General features: G+C 41.8%; 1 protein-coding gene across 1 annotated transcript in view; it reads right to left on the reverse strand.

Moving 5' to 3' along the window:
- Positions 1–26,429, reverse strand: part of nxph1 (neurexophilin 1) — a 105,342-nt gene extending 78,913 nt beyond the window's left edge. The window contains exon 1 of the mRNA XM_055662021.1: positions 26,044–26,429. Within this exon, the coding sequence (XP_055517996.1) occupies positions 26,044–26,097 (54 nt within the window). The 5' untranslated portion in view covers positions 26,098–26,429. The remainder of the gene's footprint in view (positions 1–26,043) is intronic.
- Between the last annotated feature and the right edge of the window lie 260 nt (positions 26,430–26,689).

The following is a 26,689-nucleotide window of genomic DNA, read 5'->3' on the forward strand; positions in this document are numbered from 1 at the left end:
GCCGGAAGTGACACAAGCACTGAGTACATTGATAGTATCACAGTGCGGCCTAGAGATGATGTCTACGCATCGATGCTTGTCAATGGGAAGCAGGTCGACTTCCAAGTGGACAGGGGAGCAAATGTGAACTTCTTGCCACGCAGATACTTACACGTCGTCGACCACACACTAGCCACGTGTCACAAGAAGCTCATGATGTGGAATAAGACTACAACGGACACGGAAGGAGTTTGCCGGGTTAAGCAGCTCAACCCCATGACAAACCGCAAGTATTCTGTGGAGTTCATTGTGGTCAGTGATGGCTTCACACCACTGCTAGGAAGCAAAGCTAGTCAGCGAATGAATTTGATCACCGTGAATGATGACAGCTTTCACCGTGTACACACGTCGACGGTCGTAAAAGAGAAAGCGGGTAAGACTAAAGAACGCTATGCAGAGGTGTTCGATGGTAAACTAGGAGAGCTGCCTGGTGAAGCACACCTGCAGATTGACGAGGAAGTGCAACCCACGATCTTACCGCCACGATGTTTACCTCATGCGATAAAGCAGAAGGTGAAGACAGAGCTAGGGCGCATGTTAGAGCGTCACGTGATTGCACCAGTTCACGAGCCGAAGTGTTGGGTCAGCCAGCTCGTGGCCGCGGAGAAAACAAATGGTGATCTCCGGGTGTGCATTGATCCACGACCGCTAGACAAGGTGCTGAAGCGAGAACACTAGCAGAGGCTAGTTGGATTTGTCAACTACCTGAGCCGTTTTCTACCCAGACATAGCATGGGAGTGGTCTGCTGAGCAGGCCAAAGCGATGTCCAAGATCTGACAGATGGTATCTGAAGCACCAGGCTTAGCTTACTACAATCCCAAGGAGGAGCTGACGATTCAGTGTGACGTGAGCAACAAGGGACTGGGGGCAGCCTTGCTCCAAAAGGGACGTCCCATCACATATGCAAGCAGAGCAATAACTGACACCGAATCGCGATATGCCTCGATTGAGAAGGAGATGCTCGCCGTGGTATTTGCAATGGAGCATTTCCATCAGTATACATTTGGTCATTTCACCAGCGTGATCAGCGATCACATGATAGCAAAGAAGCCGCTGGTGAAAGCACCGAAGCGTCTTCAAGGAATGCTACTCCGCCTACAGAGCTATGATTTCGACATCAGCTACTGTCAGGGGAAGCTCGTGTACCTTGCGGATACACTGCCACATGCAGTTAGCGGTACTCCGAACAAAGAGCAAGCATTCGAGGAGGTCAACATGGTATCACACTTGCCAATTCGAGATGAGCATCTCAAGCAAATTTGCAATGATACAGCGAAAGAAGACACACTACAGATGCTGAAACGTGTCATCATCAGCGGTTGGCCTAGTGAACGAGATAGGCTACTAGAGCAGGTCACGCCTTATTACAGCTATAGGGATGAGCTCACAGTACAAGATGGTTTGATCTTCAAGGGCAAACGCGTGATCATACCGATAAGCCTAAGAAGAGACATGAAAGAAAAGATACACTCTTCACATCTAGGCATCGAGTAGCGACATCAAACAGTATATTGCTACATGTGATGTGTGCCGCACCTATGAGGTGAGCCAGCAAGAGGAGACACTCATGAGTCATGAGCTACCGACAAGGCCATGGGAGAAAGTCAGCACAGATCTCTTTACATGGGACGGGAAAGATTATCTCATCACCGTAGACTACCATAGCAACTTTGGCGAAGTAGACCGGCTGAGAGACACGAGCAGTCCAACCATGATCGCAAGTTGAAAGCTCATTTCGCGAGATATTGCAGCCCAACTGTGAGCGATAACGGGCCGCAGTACACACCAGTCGCATTTCGCCAGTTCATGAGGGAATGGGATTTTGAGCATCTGTGTAGCAGTCCCGCTAATAACAAAGCGGTCGGGAAGGCAGAATCAGCCGTCAAAACAGCGAAGCAAATCATAACCAAGGGCAGCAAATCACGATCTGACCCCTGCCTAGCGATGTTGGATCATCGTAATACACCTTCACAAGGGTTGAGCACAAGTCCCGCGCATGAATCATCGCACGCGTACATTTCTGCCGATGACAGCGAGATTACTTGAACCCAGAGTTGTGCACGAGCATGAACGCATGAAGCTGCACGTTCAGCAGCAAGCTGACAGTTACAATAAGTCAGCTAAAGACCTATCCACACTTCATGAGGGCAACACAGTGCGAATACAACCCCGCGTACAAGGAAAGAAGAGTTGGGAGAAAGCCATAGTTACTCGCCAGCTTGACGAGCGTACATATGGGCTCAGAGCCCATCTGGCATATACCGTCACAATCGCGTACATCTCCGCAAGACCTGCAAAAATCCACCAGACCAGCTAGTCGCACGTCAACAAGCGAAGTACGGCCAGACCATCAAAGACCAGCCGAATCTGCTACACTGACCACAACTAATGCGACACAAACGTTGAAACAGCAGCCAGGGCCTACTGAAAAGAATACAACTACTGAACAAACTGACAAAAACAAGGACATTGACATAAATGAAACAGTGAGAACTCGCTCAGGTCGAACTGTGAGACCGCCTAAGTATGTTGGAAATTATGTGACCCATTGATTTAGTTCTTATCAATTGTTATGTCTGTATGGGTTTGCAAGTATGATAACCAAGTTAATGTAAATAAGATAATGAGAAGGAAAGCAAATTTTACTTTAGAAAAAGTGTTATTTTCTCACTTGGACATATATGCCAAATGAGCATGCATTGTACAGCTGTATGTTTTTCTCTTTTGGAAAAAGTGGGGGGGGTGGTGTTATGATATGTGTAATGTGCCTTTAACAACTTAATAAAGTCCACGCATGCATGGGGGTTCCAGGCATGCGTAGTTTTACTTACTGGAAAAGCTTGTCCTTGAACATTGACCATCTCTACAGCAGCTCCATTGATGAGGATTGGGTTGAGTTCAGCCCCTTGTTTCATTTGGTCAACAACCAACTCTTTCATCTTATAGACATTAAGGGGTTGGTTATTGTTCTAACACTAGGTTCTCAATCTTTTTCCTGTACTTCATCTCATCATTGTTGTAGATCCAGCCGATAGCAGTTGCATCATTGGCAAAATTGAGATCAAGTTGGTGTTGTACTTGGCCACATCGTCATGGGTGTACAGGGAGCAGAGCAAAGGATAGTACACAGTACTCCCAGAGAAACCAGTGTGAAGTTAAGGTGGAAGAAATATTATGATCAATTCCAATTCCCTGACGAGTCAAGAAGTCCTGAAGCCCATGGCCACAAGACTAAGTCCAGCAGTTTAGAGATGAGTTATGTTATCTGCCTTATCTTGAAAAACGATTTTCTCCCAATCTAAAATGTAGACCAAAAGTCAATAATCAATTAGACACAAACAGGCAGCACCTGTGGAGAGAAGGAATGGGTGACATTTCTGGTCAGACCCCTCTTCAGACTCTTCTTCAATAATCAGTTAGTTTGTGGATTAAAATCTACCATATATCAGGAATAATATTTTGCTAGAATTTTGCTTTTGAAGAAGGGTTATGGCCCGAAACATTGCCTATTTCCTTCGCTCCATAGATGCTGCTGCACCCGCTGAGTTGCTCCAGCATTTTTGTCTACCTATAATATTTTGCTAGGATTGGCAATAAACACAACTGTATCGGTAAAACTGGACAGCGAATTCCAGTATTACTGGAGGAATAATATGCCCAATGCATGTGCACTTTCCATCAGTAGACCTGTATACACACATAATTTGGTGTCCTTGAAAATCTCACACAACAACTGTGCACAAACAATCAATTAGGTAAATCAGGAATTTTCTTCCTAAAAAGCTGCTCAGGTGTATCTTGCTGAGAATTTCATCATTGCCATGCCTAGAAGGTCTGGCTGATCTCAATGTCTGCAATGTCTGCCACAGAGGGTAGTCGAGGCCAGTTCATTGACTATATTTAAGAGGGAGTTAGATGTGGCCCTTGTGGCTAAGGGGATCAGAGGGTATGGAGAGAAGGCAGGTACGGGATACTGAGTTGGATGATCAGCCATGATCATATTGAATGGCGGTGCAGGCTCGAAGGGCCGAATGGCCTACTCCTGCACCTAATTTCTTTGTTTCTATGTTTTCTATGATTCCAGTGCTGTTATTTTTTTATTATTATGATAGGTTTTAAACACTCAAAAAGAAACTGACACAAATGTGTGTGTGAAGAAGGGTCCCAACCCAAAACATCCCCTGTTCATGTTCTCCAGAGATACTGCTTGACCAGCTGAGTTACTCCAGCACTTCAGTGTCTCTTTGTTTAAACCAGTGTTTTTAAAACAAATTGTTTATATTTTTGGTCACTCTTTTATCTCTCTTTGTTTTCACGCCCTAATTCTACAGCTAAATAACTAATCTTTGGTCAGAAACACAGAATCAAAAACAATAGAGTGCCATGCATCCTTGATTGTACTTACAAAACCAAAGCCCACATGAAGTCCTTGCTAAGTGGAAGATATGAACAAGTGAACATGTACTGCTTGTTATTCATCTCCAACCATGAAATGCAGCCCACCACTCTACAACTTGAGAACATTTCCCACCTTCCACCTTCCAGTACTCTAAAAACATTGAACGCCAAATTGCATTCACGTTAATACTCATTCAATTAAACCAAATTGTTAACCTACTTACTTCAAGTTACAATATCTCTACTTCTATATCACAGTAAAAGATCATTGCCAGAGTCAGTATTTCGTAATCTTCTCTCTATCTTCTATCATCAAGCCAGTGCCTCCAAATTCACTTCACTGAAATCAAATATCGTAATTTTTCAGACAGAGAACAATGCACTGAAAAAAATTGTAAGAAATACAGCACACATGAGTAAAACACATCCAGTAACAGGAAATGCCTCTATTAAGCTTCATAAACTCAGAGATGGAATATTTGTTGAGGTACCCAGACTAAATGTGAAATCATTTATGTTGCTGGTAGACAGGAACTAGTTTCATATCACTTCTGACAAATTAGCTATCATTTAACACTGTGGTGGAGTGTCATGTTAGTTTATGTAAGCACATATCTAAAATATTCTTGAATTCATGATATGTTCGTTTAGATATAAGAGCAATCTTGTAGCCAGGGTGGCACATCATACTGTATATGGTTTGAGTATATTTATACATATGTCAGCAAGACAAAGGAGATTGTGATTGACTTCAGGAAGCAAAACAGTACACACACCCCAGTATACATTGATGGCACCAAAGTAGAGATGGTAGAAAGCTTCAAGTTCCTAAGAATAAATATCACCAAAAAATTGTCCTGGGTCAGCCACATAAAAGTCATAGCTAAGAAAATGCACCAATGCCTCTACTTACTTTGACATGCCCCCTACAACCCTCCCCAACTTCTACAGATGCACAGTAGAAAACATTTATGACAGCATCATCCAAGACACCACAAAATCGCAGAGAGTTGTGGATGCAGCCCAGACAATCACGCAAACTACCCTCCCTCCCATTGGCTCCATCAACAATTCACGCTGCCTCAGCAAGGCCATCATCATAATCAAGGACCAGTCTCACCCTGGTTACTCCCTCTTCTCCCCTCTCCCCTCTCCCATCAGGCAACTGGTACCAAAGTTTGAAATCACATAGCTCCAGATTCAAGGACAGTTTCTTGCCAGCTGTTCTCATGTAACTGAACAGTCCTCTCAACAGCTATAATGTGATTCTGACCTTCCATCTACCTCATTTGAGAACTTTGAACAAACCTTAATTGGGTTTTATAGGATTTCAATGTTATACCTTGCACTAAATGTTGTCCCTTTACACTTTATCTGTATACTGTGCATGGTTTGATTGTAATCATGTCTAGTCTTTTCTTTGACTGGATGACATGCAAACAAAAAAAAAATCACTCTACTTCAGTACACATGACAATAATAAACTGAATTAAATCTCATACTTATTATCACGAGAAAGTGCAACGATGTTTCCCAACCTTTGGAAATTTAAACATCTCATGCTACTCTCATCCAATTTTTAGCATCCTGTCATTAAGTGATATTGATTGAGGCATGAAAGGACTCCCAACCACTATTTTAGAAGAAAATGCACTGGAGAAGAAAATATCAGAGGCAAAAAACAAACAAAAATGTATCATTACTTGTTTTCTGCTTTTTAAAAGGAATACATTTGCCAAATCAGGTGAGGAGATGATATACGTGCCAAAGATATCTAAGGTACCCTTAAATTCTCTTGTAGAGAAAGGTAATGTAGACACAATCCATTCAATGGTGGCAAACACTGCTATGGGATACATGCCAGCCAAATGGAAAGAAAAACATTTCAATGGCAAAATATAAACTAAGTTTGCTAATAAAGAAAGGAAGAACAAGATCTGTGTCAGGAGGTAAGATAAATGTAAATATATGGTCAGTCAACTAAAAATCTTTAGTCATAAAATTACTATTACCTGATATTCATGAAATGTTCAGCATATCTTGTGATAGAACAAAGCACCTTGAGGTAATTAAAGCTTAATTTTAAATCATTTCTCTTTTCCTGCTCTTCTACTTAGAATACTCTACTTGTCATGCAGCATATCTCAAACATATACTTGCATCCCTCTATAATATACTTGGAATATGTGATACAAACCTACATTAAAGATACTGTATTAATTAAAACTACATTGTTCATCAAGTTATAATCTTACTTTGTAACTGACAGCTGCTTTCCTCAAACTGAAATTGCAGACTAGGATGATCTCAATGTTATTTCTCATCTGAACCATCCCAAGGTTGTAGTAAAATGCAGTTTTTGTGTAATAGAATGAGAGCTCTAGGCTCTAGGCAAATCACAACACCCAATGTTCAGACTTCAGATGGTGTAAAGCTCAAGAATTCAATGCATGAGAGGTGCAATACTTCACGGGGAGTTAACAGCTTCGGAAAAGGAAGAAGCTGAAATAAATAATAGAAAAGTAGGCAACAATATCAATTAAACAATACCTTGTGTAAATCAGTTGGGCATATTGTTGTGCAATGGTCACATAAAGATTTCTTTGCAGTGCATCTTAGTATTGTTCTGGCTGCAATCATATCAGGCAACGGTAGGTCTACTCAAATGAGGAAAATGAACAGTGTGACGTGAATTATGAGCCTCAGACTTAACCTTGGGATTATTTTGACATTTGTCATTTGAGCATATAGATGTGGAGCAGGGTATCACTGTTCTTGGAACATATACATCCTACCAGCAGCTGTAGTCATTTTAGGGAAGCCCAGGCCACTAAAGTCTAATTTTTGCTGAAATGTACCTGTTTTAATGTTGTATTCTATTGCTTTGGAAAGGACTATTCATAGAAACATAGAACATAGAAATTAGGTGCAGGAGTAGGCCATTCGGCCCTTCGAGCCTGCACCGCCATTCAATATGATCATGGCTGATCATCCAACTCAGTATCCCGTACCTGCCTTCTCTCCATACCCTCTGATCCCCTTAGCCACAAGGGCCACATCTAACTCCCTCTTAAATATAGCCAATGAACTGGCCTCGACTACCCTCTGTGGCAGAGAGTTCCAGGGATTCACCACTCTCTGTGTGAAAAAAGTTCTTCTCATCTCAGTTTTAAAGGATTTCCCCCTTATCCTTAAGCTGTGACCCTTGTCCTGGAACAGGACCCCTTGTCCTGTTCATATTACCACTGCCTTAGGTCTGAATTATACTAAATCAGAATTTTGTTTCTTTAGTATTTAAAATTTTAGATATATATAAACAAATGGGAGTAATGATACTTGGGCGGAATAGAGGCACAAGGAACTGTGGGTGCCGGTTTACAAAAAGAAATAAACAGAAAGTGCTGGAGTAACTCCACAGGTTAGACAGCATCTCTGGAGTACATGGATAGGCAATGTTTCAGGTCAGGACCCCATGAAGTTCTCCCGAGATGCTGCCTGACTCGCTGTGTTACTCCAGAACTTTCAGTTCTTTATAATTAATACTACTTAGAGCATATGCATAACCTAAACTGTTCCTTATAGCTGAAAACAAAATGCGTTTCCATCTCTAAAAAGGGTTTGAGTCTTTGAGAGAATTATCCAGTATTATTATCAAACATGTTTTTGAAAAGTTGATCAAACAAGCACAGTAGTAAAAAGGGGATTTGTTGGGTTGGTCACAAGTTGTATGAGACAAGGCTTTATAACCAAACTATTATCAAATCCATTTAAAACTAAACTGTCCAAATTCCTTCACAAAAAAGTAAGTAAGATAGCAGTGCTTTGAAAAAGAAATACAGGATTACATCAAGAGATTCTACCATGCCTCAGTTAAAATGACATGGCAAATTCCTAAAATAAAATTATATTCGAAAAGTGAATAGCTACCATTACATTGCATGGCATAATAGTGCCATGTTAAAAGTTGATTTTCTTTGGAAACTACCATAACTTATTCTGTAGTAAATACCTGTAGCACCTTGGAGTCATACTACAGTCAGGCAGTCATTTATTTTCCAACAAATATTGCTCTAAACCATTAATTTCCTATGACTATGTTTTGCTTCTTCTATGCAACTGCAGAAAAATCCTTTTCATAATCTGCGAATCAAATGTACTATTAGACTTCCAAAAGGTACAAAGTGACAGCTGCTGGAATTCTGTGAGAGAAACAATGTGCTGGAAATACTCAGCACGTTAGGCAGAATCTGTGGAGAGGGAAAAGCAAGCAATGTTTCAGATCAATAATGCACCACTGAACAGACCACTGTATCCCCACCAGAGACTTCCAATCTTAAATCAGGGTAATCCTTATTGACTTTCATCACCGATACTTCAATTCCATTGAGTCGTAGCACGTGTCATTGAAACGTATGATTCGTTAGAAGTAAATGCTTTTAGTTATTGTTTTTGGATTCATGATTGTCATAAAGCAAGTTTTTCATATGTTACATATAATACCTATTACTGATATTCCAAGATATGTTATGATCAAGCATCACGGATTAAATGTGTCATGAATTGTATATTCTTACATCACTTTGGGGATTATAAATGCTGTCAATCTAACACTGACACATCATTTTCAGATAGATTTAGCCATCTTTCCATGTGAATGTAGCAGGATTTTCAGGCCTTTGATAAGGTGCCGCATGTGAGGCCGTTCAAGAAGCCCATGGTATCAGAAGAAAGGTACTAGCATGGATAGCAGGATGGCTGTATGGCAGAAGGCAAAGTGTGGTAATATAGGAGTTTGTTTCAGGTTGCCTGCCAGTGACTAGCAGTGCTCCAGAGGGGTCGGTGTTGGGGGCTGCCACTACTCACGGTGTGTAGATGAATGAATTGGATGTGGGAATTGAAGGCTTTGCAACTAGGTTTGCAGATAATACAAAGATAGGTGTAGGGCAGGTAGTGTAGAGAAAACAGGGACTCTGCAGAAGGACCTGGGTAGGTTGGGAGAGTTGGCAAAGAAGTCCAGATGGAATACAGTGTAGCAAAGTGTGGAGTCATGCATTTTGGTAGTAGAATTAAAGGCATAGATTATTTTCTAAATTGGGAGAGAATTGCAAACGGATTTGAGAGTGCTGGCGCAGGATTCCCAAAAAGTTAATTCACAAGTCGAATCGGTAGTAAGGAAGGCAAACACAATGCTATCATTTAATTTGAGAGGACTAGAATACAAAAACAGGGATGTAATGCTGAGGCTTTACAATGTCTGAAGAAGGGTTTTGGCCCGAAACGTTGCCTATCTCCTTCGCTCCATAGATGCTGCTGCACCCGCTGAGTTTCTCCAGCATTTTTGTGTACCGAGGCTTTACAAGGCACTGGTCAGATCACATTTGGAGTATTGCACGCAGTTTTGGGCCTCATATTTGAGGGAGGATGTACTGGAGTTGGAGAGGATCCAGATGAGATTTACGAGAATTATCCCAACAATGATTGGATTAATATATGATGAGGGTTTGACAGCACTGGACCTGTACTTTCTGGAGTTTCAAAGGATGAGGGTGGACCTCATTGAAACTTACTGAATAGTTAAAGGCCTGGATAGAATGGATGTGGAGAGTATGTTCCCACTAGGGCGAGTCTAGGACCAGAGGCCATAGCCTCAGAATAAAAGGACGTACCTTCAGAAAGGGGATGAGGAGGAATTTCTTTAGTCAGAGGGTGGAGAATCTGTGGAATTCATTGCCACAGATGGCTGTGGAGGCCGTCAATTGATATTTTAAGGTGACGATTTACAGTTTCTTAATTAGTAAGCATGTCAGGGGATATGGGGAAATGGTAGGAAAATGTGGTTGAGAGGGAAAGATAGATCAGCCAAGATTGAATGGTGGAGTGGACGATGTGCTGGGGCCTAATTCTGCTCCTATAACTTATGAACTTATGAAATAAGATAGAGCATTTCAGTCTATAACCACTTTCACACGCCAAGGTTTTTAGTTGATTTTCTCAGGCTACAGAATTTGGTAGCACAGGATTATACTGCTAGGCTTGATTTAAAATATTTGTTCACCTATCTGGTTGTCTAATGATATTTTTAAGGAAAGCAATCTGCTGCACTTGTCTATATGTGAGTTCTAATCAACAGCATTGTGGCTTGACTGTAATGGCCTAGAAAACCACTCAATGCAGGGACAATCTGTGATGGGCAGTAAATGCTGCCTTGCCAGATATGTCTGCATGTGCTGGATTGAGTAAAACAAGACTGGACTGCATAGGCTGGTAGATGTGATGGTGTACTCTCTGGAAACATTTAATACATTGCATGAAACGTTGCTCTTATTCATGCAGTCTGAATTGAAAGGTGCATTTTTTCTGCTCCCGTCTTTGTACCAGAAGAACATCAGCATATCTCATCTAATGTGATCAACAAGATGCTTGGCAATTGTTCCCCATGCATTAGGCCCTAGTTTTGAAGGGTAATGAAGTCCTGTAATCATTTATTGGTCATGAAAGCTTAGTACATCTGACTATTTATGGGGAAAGCAAGATCTCTCAGGAAATGATTGCCATGGGAAAGAGAGGGAAGGTGGCTTGAAGTGTTTTTTTGACATTTGTTGCCATTGACATCTACCCAGTACCTTCTAGTTCTGGTGCAGTTTGAGCCTCCCATCTATTGAACCAGCAAGTGAGACATGCACTAAGAAGGAACTTGTGCTAACACGTATCTGGGACAAGACATGGATACTGATGCATATTTATGATTAATAAATGAGCATTACTGACGGATAAAGGTAGAAAAATCTTCTCTTGAGTGACGTACCATTGTACATGAACCTAATGCCCCTCTCCTTTATGCCCCTTCGTTATGAAGTCAATGCTTTAATCTATCAGCATGGCTCTGAACAAAACCAGTATAATTAACAAAAATAACTCAATAGCAGTCATTCAAACACCACTCAGAAATAATATTTCTGAAATGGAGCCTTTACCACCATCAGCTACATTACAAATTTAGTATAAAATACTCCCGATGGTAGAAAGCTGTAATAGAAGCAGAGAAAGCTAGAAATGCTCAACACGCCAAGCTGCATCCACGAAGAGACAAATAGCAAAGAGGCAAACTTGAAATGGAAATTAGCATCATTTATTCTGGGGGAAACGGAGATAGCAGTGGAAGAATTATATTCTTAGAGGACGGAGATCGGGAAGGTGGTTGGTTGTTGGTATCAGTTTTATTTTTTTAGATTAGAGATACCGCATGGAAACAGGCCTTTCCAAGTCGTGCCGACCATCATCACCCGTTCACGCTAATTCTATGTTATCCAATTTTGGCCTCCACTCCCTACATACTAACAACTTTAAATAGGCCAATTAACGTACAACCCTGCACGTATTTAGGATGTGGGGGGAAACCCACGCGGTCAAACGGAGAACTTGCAGACTACACATACTGGTATCTCAGTCTGAAGAAGGGTCTCGACCTGAAACGTCCCCCATTCCCTGAAAGCAAATTGTTAGTTGGTGAAGAATGAAGAACAAAATCGGATATGCACTCCTAAAAGGCAAAAGTTTCAAAATTGTTCAATCTGGGGCAAGAGTGGAAAAATGCGTCAATTCGACAACAAAGTACTTTAATTCGCATCCTGATCCTTTTCTAGTCTCTGCGCACGTTTGAGGGAGCGCAACTAACCACTGTCATCGGTCACCCACCCGTTAACTCTAGTTCTATGTTATTCCACTTTGGCATCCACTACCTACACACTAGGGGCAATTTTAAATAGGCCAATTATCGTTTCACCCTGCACGTCTTTGGATTGTGGGAGGAAACCCGGAGCACCCGGAGGTTCCTGTAAGGACGTGTTGCTTGTGCTCTAACATCCTATCTGATTTCATTTCCCAAGCATTCCTATTTGCCTGTTTCCTCTGTCACCCCCTCCCTCTACTCGTGTATTCCCTGTCTCCGTACTTCTGGTTTAAAACATTTTCCAGTTGATGAGTGCGCTGGCCCATTCCCACATATTGCCCAGCACCATCTCGTGATTCTGGGTTTTTTTTTTTATTGGGTCCGAAGACAAGCCGGATAATTTTTTTAATAACTTAAATCAAAGGGTATTCCAGCACCATCCCGACTTCCACCTCTCTCCTTGGACCCAACAGGGAAACCACGGTGACCCCCTCATGCTGCTGGGGTTGGTAAGGCCTTGGGTCTGCTGAGGGAAGCAGCCAATGTCATAAATGTAAGCATCGACAGGCGATCACTTGACGATTAAAAAACAAGCTAAGATCTTGCTGTCCCGGGACCGAAATGTCATCAGTGCATCCCCTCCACATATGCTGCCTGACACGCCGCGTTACTCTAGCGCTTCGTGTACTGCTCTGTATTGCTCAAGATTGCAGCAACTGCATTTTTTTGTACGTTTCGGTAAAATCTAATGATGCACTCAAACCATGAAATCCATGGTCTCATAATAATCTGGAAAGAATTGCCCCCCCCCCAATGCACGCAACCTCGTGTTGAGCGAAGATAGACACATCAAACTGGAGTAACTCAGCAGGTCAACCGGCATATCTGGAGAAAAGAAATAGGTGACGTTTCGGGTCGAGATCCTTCTTCGGGCGAGGTGGGTCGGAAGTTTGGAGCTGAAACGTACGTTCGATGTGTTAATAAAGATTGCGTATTACTGTTCTTGGGGGGGAAAAGTAGTCACTGGTTATAAAAGCTATTCTTCGTTACAACGTATAAAAATGTTAATCTATATCCCGGTGATAACAATAATCTGACGATTGTCAAGACATGCATAATTCATGACAGCTTTCGTGCTATTCAATACAAATAGTGAAGTGTGAAACGTGATGTAAATTAAGTTTTTTTCTGCGAAGTTGCATATGTTTGCCTCGGAATTCTGAATGGGCTGAAATAACAATGTGTTGCCAAAGATGCCCTCATAATACTTTCACAATATATTCAATTACAATTACTTTTCATTGATCAACGCACCATGGATCGCAGTCCAGTCTGTCAATAAGTATGTATTCAGTGGCAGGTACTCGTCAACTGCCTGCTCTCTGGAGGCACGTTGTATCAACAGCAGATTAGTGTTCATAGGATTGTGTTAAATTACATCGAATCCTTTCTTATTTTCAACCAGGACACACTACAATAAGATACAAATAACGTCTAGTGCTGTGTACGATCACTGCGCTTGAGTACTGATCCTTTTTGAAAGTATTGCATTTGGCAGGTTATCTATCAGTCGCCTTTTCATTGACTGGGTTTTAGGAGCAAGTATCTGCTGAGAGCGATTTTTCGTGGAAGAGGAGTTGGTGGGCAAGTGAAGGCGGGCGTTGGTCGCGGATTGTAGTGAGATGGAACTTTTTCTTGGTGCTGCCATCAAAAATAAAGCACAGTATATGCAGAGTTGGCATTATGAAGTTCCTTAATAAAACCGGTGCTCGAGTCTTCCATAAATTATAAATATCACTTGACCAGATCCTCGTCTGCTGCACATTCGGAATTTATAACCGAAATACTCAGACATTGTATTGGCTCCGGCATAGACTTAATTACTGGATCGTGGATTCACGGAGCTATAAATCGTAAGGGATAATTAACAGCTGATGGGAGAAGAAAGACGCGGAGTTTCCGAATTCATGTGTATTCCAAATATTAGTGAGGTGCAAGTCCAAATCCTGCCAGCTTTCGTGGGAGTTGCATGAAATCATGAGATTAAACTGTTAATGTTTCAGTTAAATAGCTCATTATAGCAAAGAAGTAGTCGTTAGCCAACTGTTCTGGGGCACGTTGTTACATTATTGTGCATCTAAAGTAGAAATCCAGAATGGGAATTAGCCCACTGATACCAATCAGAAATAGCCTCTAAATGGACTACTACTCATTACCCTTGGCGTAATGTAGGCAATAGAATGACGAGCAGAAGGGTAAGCCCAGAGAAAGCTGCGAGGGAAAGTTATGCCCCTGTCCCACTTAGGAAACCTGAACGGAAACCTCTGGAGACTTTGCGCCCCACCCAAGGTTTCCGTGCGATTCCCGGAGGTTTTTTCAGTCCCTACCTGCTTCCACTACCTGCAACCTCCGGCAACCACCTGCAACCCCCGGGAACCGCACGGAAACCTTGGGTGGGGCACAAAGTCTCCAGAGGTTTTCGTTCAGGTTTCCTAAGTGGGACGGGGGCATTACAATCATGAAATTAAATAATTGCAAAATATTGTTCACATTCATAGTGTAACAATCACGAGTATCAATGACTACACAAGTCATCGTACAAAAGTCCGCAATAATTACGGTGCAACAAAGAAGAAGCTTTTGTAGTAATGTATGAGATGTTGCAATTTTACAGTGCAAATAAATCGAGGAAATAGGGGTAAGAATGAAGATAGGGGTAAGAATGGAACGAGAAACCTCGGACTCTACGAGGAACAACCCCAAACTTGTTCATTCTATTAAATAAGTTTGAGGTTCCTTGCAATTGCATAGTATACTAATTGGTTAAAGTTTTAGTGCGGTCAATAGTTTGCGAGATTTGTATGCTGTGATACGCTACTACTTCATTTGGATTTACACATACGGGCCTAGTAAAAACTGAATATATTAGCAACACTCAGGAAGTGCAGATCTCTCCTTAAGACCGTTCTTGGCATTTGAAACGTCTATCTTCCGGTTATTGAAGGTCGTGTAAATGGCGGCATTTTGAGAGCTGCAGATGCTGGAATCTTGAGCAAGAACAAAGTATTGGAGTAACTAAGCGGGTTGTGCTATATTAGACACGTTTAATATAGACATTGAATTAAAACATTAATACAGATGACTTTAAGGTATCTGCATTTTAGTTTTCATTCAATTTTCAGAAACTAATGTTTGACACTGCAGAAGTTATCATGCAGGACCAAGGTGTTTACAATGGGGCGGCTGAGGATAAGCGGGCAGGCTCTGGATAAGCGGGCTCGCAGAAGCACTGGATGGTTCCCTATAATCCTCATAGAACAAAATGTACACAGCAACTGCATAACATACCGTCTAAGTAAGCGTTGGCAGTGGAAATTCTATTCAACCCACGCATTCTCAGCTTTTTTTTTTCACTGTGTGGGTTTGTTAAGTTTGTTCAAATGCTCTACTTTGTTATTGCGGCGAGAGTTTATTTCTGAAATGTGAGTGAATTAAAGCAATTTTTTTTTTCGAATGTATTCGTACTTCACAAACTATGCACAAGCACTATTTACTCGCTTGCATGACTTGGGTGTGTTGGTAGCGGGATAGCCCTTTTCTGCCTTTAATGTAGTGGCGTCCCAAACAAGATCCATCAATAAAACAAAGTAGGCATTGAGCATAGAACAGTACAATACAGAAATAGGCCATTCGGCCCACAATATCCGTGTCCAACATGATGTTAGATTAAATAATTCTCATCTGGCTGCACGTGAGCCATTTCTCTCCGCCCCCTTCCACGTGCCTATACAAAAGTCTTCAAATCCACGATCGCAGCTCGCCCATGGCACCTACCACTTTCTGTGTTAGAAAAAAAAACATCTCCTTTAAATTCTACCCCTTAAACATTGAAGCCGTGCCCTCTACTGCTTGACATTTCGCTTTTCTCAAATCGCACGGTGGTTTTCAACTCGAGTTCCCTCTCTAAATCTCACCAAATGGGACGTAAAACCCGATTTATTCATTCGGTTCGGTTCATCAGAGCTAAAAGAACGTGTCCTTATGTAAATCAATCTTAATTTCATTCCGATTGAGAACATGTGAAAAAGCATAACAGCCTTCACTGCAATGTGGATTGTCGTTTAAAAGGAGGATAGTTTATACCAAAACTATCCCATTTTAAACTTTCATGCCACACCTGGAATACTGCACACAGTTTTGGCCTCCTTGTCTATGAAAAGATGTGGCAACATTGAGGCAATTCAAAGAAAGTTCACCAGGCGAATATCAAGTCGAGGGGGTCGTTCCGTCAAAGAAGCAAATGGGGGAAATCTGTGTTCTTGGGGGTTTAGAAGAAGCGGCGAATGTATGGAAGCAAGTAAGTTCCTAATGGCGCAGATAGAGAGGAATTGATGTTTAGGAAGGAATTATAGACTGATTTACACCGAAGATAGACACAAACTGGTGAAATAACTCAACGGGACAGGAAACATCTCAGTAGAGGACACAACATACTGGAGTAACGCAACGCGACAAGCAGAATCTCTGGAGGAATGGAGATGTTTACACAAGTGAGAGTCTCGAATGAGAGAACATGGAAATCTACATCACAGAGACAGGCCCTCGGTCCCCAATATCCATGCCGATCATGATGCTCGTGAACCATATTCCTTCGTTCTCAGCATATTCACGTGTCTGTCCAAAAGCCTCTCAGATGCCACGATCGCATCTGCCTTCGCCCAGAACTCTTGGCAGCGCGTTCCAGGCACTGGTCACTCTCTGCGTAAATTAAACTTGTCCCGCGCATCTCATTTAAAATTTGTCCCCCTCACAGTAACTCTGCCCTCCAGTTTTGACATTCTCATCCTGGGACAACGGTTCTGACTGTCTATCCTATCTATGCTTTTCATAATTTGTATATACGATTATCACGTCTTCCCCAAGCCGCTAACGCTCCAGGGATAAGGGGTCTGGTCATTTAAACCAAGCTAGGGGGAAGACAAACTTGCATGCACGTAGCAGTAAAACTCTGGAATTCTACACCACAAGGAATAGTGAGGGTTATATCGTTAGAAATATTTAAAGTGGAGGGAGATACATTTTTGAAAGATTGAGGGGTTGACCGTGAGGATGTGGTACAAAGAAGAAGCGGAGGTCAGAGATCTTGAAGGACGGGGCAAGCTGAAGAGAACCGGACTATTTGCCCCCACTCCTGTTTTCTTCCATCCAATTCGATGTACTGGAATGCATTACAATCAACGACATTAAATGTTGAGAGTGTGTAGGAAGGAACTGCAGATGCTGGTTTACACCGAAGATAGACACAAAATGCTGGAGTAACTCGGCGGGTCAGGCAGCATCTCTAGAGAAAATGAATAGGGTCGAGGTCCAGGTCGAGACACTTCTTCAGAAGAATAGGTCTGAAGAAGGGTCTTGACCCGAAAAGTCACCTATCACTTTTCTCCATTAGATGTTGAGAGACTCCGTGTGAATGATAAGTTCTGTCTAATTACATTTTAACTAATATAATGCGATTCTTTTTTTCTAAACTGTCAACTTCTAGGAATAGCGGAAGCTCTGATCTCAGTAGGATGGAAGGTGATGTGACCATAGTTATAAAGTAATGTTGATAGGTGCCGTTTGACCCATGCATCCACCGTGTTGCTGGTGCTCCGTGGACATTAGTAGGAAAGGGGTCGCCAGTTGAGCAAGGTCTAGTCTTTTGAAGCTCTACGGCCCTATTGATAATATTTACAGACAAGACAAATTGGTTTCTTAGTTATTGTGGAGCAGGCGGATACCTTGCCCCTCTATCCAACGGTAGGTTCCAAAATGTTGCCAAAAAAGATGTTTGTCAGCCGATCTGAACAGCGAAGCATTTCGACATTGTCATGTTTCTCGAGCATTGGTTCTGGTTATCGAAAGGACGACCCAAGCACACATTCCGCTAGGTGGTCGCCAGAGCAAGAGATCTTATTTTTCGAGGAGCGCACCTACTGAAAGCTAAGCAAGCCAGACCCACTGTGGTATTAGCTGGATCAGTAACCGAAGACAAAAGTAATTCGACGGGCCATCTGCGACATCCCTGCATTTATGTTTTCCATTGCTGTGGGTCACGATCTTCAACCGGCTTCGCTCATTACACACCACACATTGTTCGCAGTGTCCCTGGAGCTTCTCCTGCTCAGCATTAACCAAATCGAGCCCCAGAACGTGTGAGCAAGTAGGAATAGCAAGGGTATGAAGAGCGAAGATAATACTCTAATGAATATTTTCCTTGAAATATCTTCCTTGAAGTATTATTCATTACACATTGGCTTTTTGTCTTCTTGACGTGGATTAGTTTGCACGGCCCCCCTTCTTCCTCCCGTTCTTTCCTGTGCAATGGCAACGTTTGTGTCGAAGAGTTTCACCAACTCTGCTTACATCTCGGAAATTGCGAGCGACTATTTGGAGACAGGAGTTGAAATAAAATTCACTGATCGCGAATGATTTTGGGGAATTGTGCAAATCGTGCGCGGCATTTGCAATTATGGGTCTGTAAAGGAGACATAAATAACTAGAGGGTATGGCTTTAATGTGAGAAGGCTGTTTAATGTTTAAAGGAGACGTGCAGTGTAAGTCATTTAGCACAAAGGGCGGTGAGTGCCTGCAACATGTTACTGGAACTGGTGTTCGAGGTAGATACAACGGTGATAAGAGACGTTTGGATAGGCGTATGGAGGGATACAGAGTGTTGGGATTGGCATCATATTTGGCAGTCATTGCTGTGTTGTGTGGTTTCATGTAACAAAGTTATTTTCACCTCTAATGATCCTTAACTACAAGCCGGGTTCTAAGTACTCATATTGTCATCAAAGATCAGCTCCGCTCTATGATCTTTGATTGTCATGTCGTCAACACCTCCCAAGGTAGTCTACAATTAGTGGAGAACTTTAGAGAGGCATTCTCTGTTTGTGCTATTTGTTGTACAAAGATAATATCATAACCTCATAATTTGCAAGTTGTTAACATCGGCAATAGAAACTAACGACGACGTGACAGGTTTTCTAAAGGGCTGACTCGAAGTCTCACCTATTCCCTTTCTCCAACGATGATGCACGACCCGCTGAGTTACTCCAGCATTTTATGTCCATCTTCGTGTAGGTTTAACTCCGCATAAAGCATTTTTTCACGTTTGTTGTGAGACTTTAAGTGGATCAGTGAAGTAACTGTACAATCCAATCACAACAATCATTATTGTTAATTAATCCATAATATTAAATCGGGTTTTATTCTATTTCCAGTTCTATCGGGATGGACCTACAGAATATTTCAGTTTTTATCGTTTGTATTTCAGATTTGCAGTCTCCGCCATAATCAGCTTTGGCAATTCGGTGACGACAGATATTGAAATATTTGCTTACACAGTTAAAACATACTTTATTTCTAATTTATCAAATGCAATCTGGATCCTCTCCTAGATTTGGTTTAATTTCAAGGACATTTGGTGCAGTAGCTGAACTTCTGGAATTAAATTATTTTCTTTGTCATTGTCTGTTGGTCTTTCAAGAATGGTTCTGGAGCTGTATATTATTCCCTTTGTAGTGGTGTTTTGGCTGTGGCACTGAAGGTGAAATATAGAAATAACTATAAATACTTCACCATAAATATGACTAACGGCCTTTCACATTAGGTTTGTCTTTCCGTACTGCACTGACTAGTCTTGCGTTTGGCAACATGCATCTCACACCTTGTTCTCAATAATACGAACAGCAAATGCCCCAAATACCGAGTGAGTCAGGTGGCATCTATGGAGAGGGAAACAGAATGATAATTCAAAATACTTCAAAGATTTTGAATGAATCAGAACCAATGCGGTTATTTTGGTCGGAGGGGGTGAGCTAGGATGTGTTAGTCGTTTATTTCCCGGGACAATACTTATTTAATTGAGACAGACAACTATGGGCGTTGAACCTGCCAGTCGCTGGCAGCATGTCCAATCTTCAGGTCAGACGTGGTTTTCAAGACTCTAAAAAAATCTAAAGTTATTTCATTTATTTTTTCTAATATAAAAAGAGAATAGGAGGGAAATTGAAGTGCATCGTCTGGCAAATGACAACTGTGCAAATATTTAATAACACACACAAAGAAAACGTCGGCAGCGTTTGCTTTACGAACTAAGTCAACGCTAAAGCAGTGCGTTCAATTTCATTTTAGTTCTTAGTGCCTAAGAGCGAGATGTCCTGAAAATTCAGTAAGATGGCATCTGTCCTTAAATTATAAGGAGTAATTTTAAAGCGTTACCATGCATTTGCGTTGCATGACAGATGTCCTTATAGAAAAACGCCTGTTTCAAAACTCTAGATCCAGCACATTTTAAATGAAGTTCGTCTTATTCCAACTGGTTAAGAAAAGCATAAGATCGCCAGTGGAATACTGATCCTTGCCTTCTTTACCTAAACATAGATTGGCTACAATACTATGTCAGTGGGAACTGTTGGTTTGTATGTAAAGATGACTACATCGCCGAGACACTGAATAAATAAGAAGAATTACTAAACGAGCACTTCCCTCAATCGTAAATCTAGAAGCTACATCAATCATTTTGTCTAATCCATTGCAAGACACTGTAATTAATATCCATTAAGTAAGCATGTAATGTGAATGGTGCAGTGAATACCCATTTCGGTATTGCATTTAAATTGGCGTTAAAGAGTCGAGGCTTTTACATGGCTGTCACTTTCTTTTTCTGGCCCACTTCGCTGAAATTTTCGCTTTCCCTCTGCACTGAAGAAAACATTCATAGTCCAATGTGTTTGGATGCGAATGCGTTAGAACGACTAGCACTGATAACATGACCACGGACACAGTGATGGAAAGCCCCTCGGCACCTATCAAATATCATTCTCCTTCGCTCCCTATTTAGAATATCATGGCTTCAGGCTGCTGCTGAAATGGTGCATTTTAATGGAATGTGATAGACAAATCTTGAATTAACAAGTTACTGCCAACATATTACCCATAGGTCGCATTGCTGGCCTACGCTGAGGGTCAACACCGAACAGATGAGCAAAATATCACATTAAAACGAAGAAATCACGGTGCAATCGCACAAATAGCACCTTTAATATATTACCGACAAATGGTCGAGTGACAAGTCTCCAAATAATATTAATTCCACCTCGCATTATTAATTACAGGAATTCTGACTGTGCATGCATCATTCAACTCCAATCTTTTGCCCTACCATCTTTCTATACATGCAGTTCGCTAATCAACTTTGAAGAACATTATGAAAAGCAAAAGAGCGTCTTTTGAATAAGGTTCCATGTATTTTGGCTAAACGGTCCGCAAGCCTTTGGAGTTGAGAGTAGCAGGGCAAATAGAACAAAAAGTCGCTAATAATATTCATCCTGGAAACATATTCATGAGAGACAATTTATTCGAGCTGAATTCATTGACTGACTGGAAAGCTCCTCACAATTGTCAAATATTAAAGTCTTTTTGCGTTTTACTTTATTGTCACGTTGAGAAAATGCAAACCACGAGCACGTTGAGTATACAATTTCTTACAGAATGGTGTGTAGGCTTGTGTTTGGATTACAGAGGACGTGTTGTAAAACACCAGAATAATCTTGCATTGTGTTATTAAGAATGCTCTGCTTGCTGCATGCCAATCCACGGATCAGCAGGAGTTGGGAATGCTTAGACTGTTAAGGGCCGGCTGCCTTTTCCAGAAACAGCAGCTTCCAATATCCCTGCTCGTATTAACCAGAAATAAAACACTACCCATGCCATGAAAAGCATTAAGCAAGCACAAACTGTGCCGAAATTAATGGGTGGAGACACGCCCGAGATTTCAATTTTTGGCCATCTCTTACTGAGATTTACGTTTACCTTGTTTTTTGCCTCGTCTTCGCCAACCCCGAAACAATGCTCGGGTAAAAAAAGTAATGCAAAACTGAACGCGCTCTCTTTATGCTATCTATGGTTTATTTTAGTCTTGCCGATATCCATTCAAACTGTAGTCATTTATCCATTTAATTTCAATATTAAAGTTATCACAGCCGAGTTCACCGGAATCCTAACAGAACTAAATACCCGCCACTATTATTTACGCTGGCGTCACTATTTTAATCAAATGAACTAGACAAAATGAATATAATCGCAAGAGAGGAAATTGGAGGGAAATTAGCCTGAGGGCAACATGTTTGATGCACTCGTTTTTACACGTGCGCGCAGGCCTCGACAGGCAACCAAACATAATCAAATTAAAGTCACCAGGGTAGTTAGTCTATGTGCATTGTTTATAGTAGAGTGTGTACTTCATACCGCCTTTAGATTTGGTTTGGCTTTTGGTGATCTAGTCAATATCGGATGTGGGTAATATGGGGGGGGGGGGGGGGGGGGGGGGGGGGCGGAGGGGGGGGGGGGGGGGGGGGGGGGGAACAGGGGGGGGGGGGGTTGGGGAACAGCACAGCGCCAACCATTGATCAAACGAAGACGAGAGAATGGTGGCTATGCCCCAAAATAATGAACCAACTCCGTCCATACACGTAAAATAAAATGGTTTTAAAACGGAGCAAAAATTTCTGCAGAAAATAAACTTTCTAACATGAGGAAATTATTGAATATATTAATCATTTAAATTTTATTATTTGCATATTGGCATTCCTCGCTACTACACAACAGAATGGTGTTTTATAAAAAATCTCTAGTCTATGAATTGGTTATAAATGTCCGAAGCGATGTCGATTAGGCTCAGCCATCTATATCACCGAAAGCCGACATATTGAAAGGGCAACAATTGTCATTTGCTTACGAGGATGTGAGTTACACAGTTTAACGGATAATAAATATACAATTATATGCCGCATTGGTTTGTCATATATGCACCCGCAAGAATGTAAAACGATGTTCGGAATGTGGTAATAAACCTTGGTAAAACAGTCTACAAAATTATTGATAATATGGAAGACAATGCAACTTTCTTATTTTGAGTCCCATGTTGTAATTAAATCGCATTTATGAACTGTAAACCGAGAGCCGACATGACCTTTACAGGTGCATATTGCATTAATCGTGGAGTCAATTGTACAAAGAATAACAAGTCAATCATTCTTGTAGGCATCAGGATCATTTCTACCGGATTTCCCCTGATCGGTGCAAAGATGTGGGAATACCAGCAAAACAGTTGGGACTGCACAATGCTATATATCCATGCATTAGCTTGCAAGTACGTGTCCATTTTTGTACTATCAACATATACCATATCCTCCCTATGTTTTAATGTGGCGGGAATCCTTGCACATCTTTGAGTCACAGTTTGAGTCTTGCTGGAAGGAATAGCTTTGGGCTCCTGCCCATTCCGACAGCGGAGTGTGTGCCATATGCTCCAGACGCCTCCCAGAAGATTGTCCTCGTCCTTTTTCATAAAACAGCTGCCCGTTGTTTCGTCATTTACTTCTCTTGCCCGGGGCCTGGTGTCTGTCCGATGGTTGGCCGGTGTCCAGGAATGCGTCCTTTAAAGCCGGCAGACACCTTGGAAGAGAGATTTCTGGCCCGGGGACAGTGCCCTGTGGGGTGATGGTGGAGGTGAGGCGGTGATGATTGGAACATGACTACCAGCTGCGAAAGAAAGCTACCTATTCTTTTCAGTACAGGCCTATTCATTATAAAAGTGTTAGAACCACCTCACAACACACTGGATCGCGTTTGATTTGCAATTCCGTATTGTTCATTTCCTCCTGTTTGAGTGCATCGGAATTAAAGGAAAGTTTTATTTTAAATGCCCATCTCTGTGTTGCTGGGATATTATTTTGACGATTGCGTTTATACAAACGATATTACAGTTTACAGTTATAAAATTGTGTCTGATAACATGTCCGTGTTTAACAGCAATATTTCTTGGGAAGCCTCGCATATACTCCACAAGCATGTGTTAATTAACCGCTCGTCTGATCTTCGAAGTCAGATCAATAACTACCTGGCATCCCCCAGCAGAAATTAGCCCATCACAGGCCAGCTATTTGTTGCCGGTGTGTTTAAAGCCTTGTAGTTCATTTTAATCCCTGACTGATCAATAGGTCGAGCCCCGCACGATCTCCCTAAGCAAGTTAATCTATTTTAATTATTCTATTAGGGTCTTTGAAACATTTTCTGCAATCATTTGACTAAATACCAATTCTTTAAAATGTGTACTTTTCTAATAATTAAGTTTCATTGGAAACTTAATTTCACTTGAGATGTGCAAGAATTAAACAAATCCTTTTGTATTAACGGGTTTGTAGTCAGAAAGCAATTTACCCAATGAAGTTTGTAACTAAGCATTAATTAAATAAGCATAATTTGCAAATGGAATGGTTTTTAACAACCCCCTCTCCTCCCCCCCCCCCCCCCCGACCCCCAATAGGGGGGAAATGAACGCAGCTAACGTGAAAACAGTACATAAAAACAGACCGTACTCCAATGCGGCAATTTCACCAAGCGCCCATGATGTGTTTAGATTTTTAAGTGTTACAAAGTAATCTATTTCTCCACTAGGATCTTCCCTTAAAAACATTTTTTAAACGATGAATGGCGGTGTGCTGAGTGTCCCAGGCTGTTTAATTATGAAATGAAGCGTTCATTCTTTAGGTACCAACACTGTAAGAATAGCCAACTCGGTGTGTTTCAGAAGTTGAACATTAGATACCTAAGCCCTGAACGAGTCCCAGTTGGATGGGCTCCAACTGTCTGGATTTTTTTTTAAAGAGTATGATGTGTGTACATCTAAAATATGAATATATATTTAACGTCGCAGTTGTTTCCCTTTGTTTTACCATGGAATTTCCCGGCAGCATTTTAGTTTCGCTATCGTTTCCTGACCCTTTTATCTTTTGCCCCTTTTCTATCCTGCTTTTACTTTCGTGCAACTTATCCCATTGCCACATTATTTATCTGGCCGTTCAAACAAGTTAAGGGACGTGCCAATTAAAATGTATCCCGGAAAACTACCAACGCAATCTTTTGCTCGGGCATATGAGGGTAATCAGTTAGAGATTTAAGGTCAAATTTCATCCTCAGGATGCCACAGTGCTAAAAACACAAATAATTGAAATATTGCATTTATATACTGTTCCAAAAGAGACGCCGTATTATCAACAAAATGTATTCTTTCCTAACCTCTCCACATTCTGCGAATTGTGCCCATGAAGAACTCCTGCACTCTCTATCGGCGTAATTTTGTAACTGCAACCACTGCCCCTTCTCCATTACAAGAAACAACTCCACAAAGACCACCAGTGTAAGTAGCCAGAACTCCACGCGTTCTGCAACATTGCTTATTTCCCGTTATTGGGGTTTTAAAACCCCCACTATAATTGCAAATGCGTGGCGCCAGAAAAACCTCAAATGAAATGAAGTGGCTTGTAAAAAATATCAACGAGGCAACACCAATGCTTGTTTCGCAATATGAACAAAAGTAGCATCCGATTAATTTGAAACGAGAGTTCGAACAGGTAAGGATGCATCAGAAACCCTGCTTTTCCACATTGAAACTACTCGTTGCTAGGTCGACCTGAAGTATGAGCAACTCTGAGAGGAGTTGTTTCAATTCCACCCCGGTCCCTATGATGATACACCGGTTTGAATCCCCCCAAACCCCCTGCACATATGCTCAGGTTTATGCTGCTTTTCAAAAAGCAGCCAATTTGAGAGCGTTTATGCTCAGATCTACCGATTGAAATGAGAACTCCCAGATGACTGTCATTTACAATCCCCTTGGTTCTGCTCGCAGCAAAAACCTGCACTTTTGGTATTAATGCGAAGTTCAGGAAGCACCGACCTAAACGTTGTAATTGTCCTACGACATCAATCCACCAAGTCACCAGCATCAGACGGCATTCTGTGCTTTTCAAGTCTGCAATGTAAAGAGCAACATCGCTCCCACAAAACCTATTAGAATGTTGAAATTATCAAGTAGACTAAAACTTACCAGGTAAAGAGTGCTCTGAAGGAGAAGGACAGTGTACCAATAAACAGCCTGCATTCTCCCCTCTTAAACTTCCTCTGCCTTCCCTTTGCTTCTTAACATAGATCCACCTTGTATCCACCAGAGTAAAGAGAGATCTTTCACCAGCCTGTACATCTAAACAAAAATGAAATTATAGACCCCATGACCACTAGACAAGGTTACTTCAGATTAAAAAAAATACGATTAAATGCGAATTAATCCAGCAAAACAGTGAAGCAATCTCATAATTCAGTGCCTGCCAAGTTTCAATTCAGAGACGATTAAATCTGATCATTGGTGATCAGCCCCTCTTTGCCGCCGCCTCAACTCGCTTGCAAACGCCAATCGAGCTCGCGTTGGCTGCACTCGAGCACGTCACTGCCCGTGACATCGGGCAGCCGGCTGCCTATCAGAGAGCGGCAGCGAGCATCCTCCTCCCCCTTGCACCCCTCCGCTGAACACCCCAACCCCAGCCCAACAGTGGGGGGGGAGGGGGGGCATCGGCCCTGCAAATGGGGTGGAAGAAGGAGAGGGAGAGAGAGAGAGAAAGAGAGAAACCGCGAACCCACCGCAGCTCCAACCACAGCGTTATTTAGCAAAGATTTGGCTCGTTATTTAGCAAAGACTT

Source organism: Leucoraja erinacea, chromosome 2 (assembly GCF_028641065.1).
Source record: "Leucoraja erinacea ecotype New England chromosome 2, Leri_hhj_1, whole genome shotgun sequence".
Lineage (NCBI taxonomy): Eukaryota > Metazoa > Chordata > Chondrichthyes > Rajiformes > Rajidae > Leucoraja > Leucoraja erinaceus.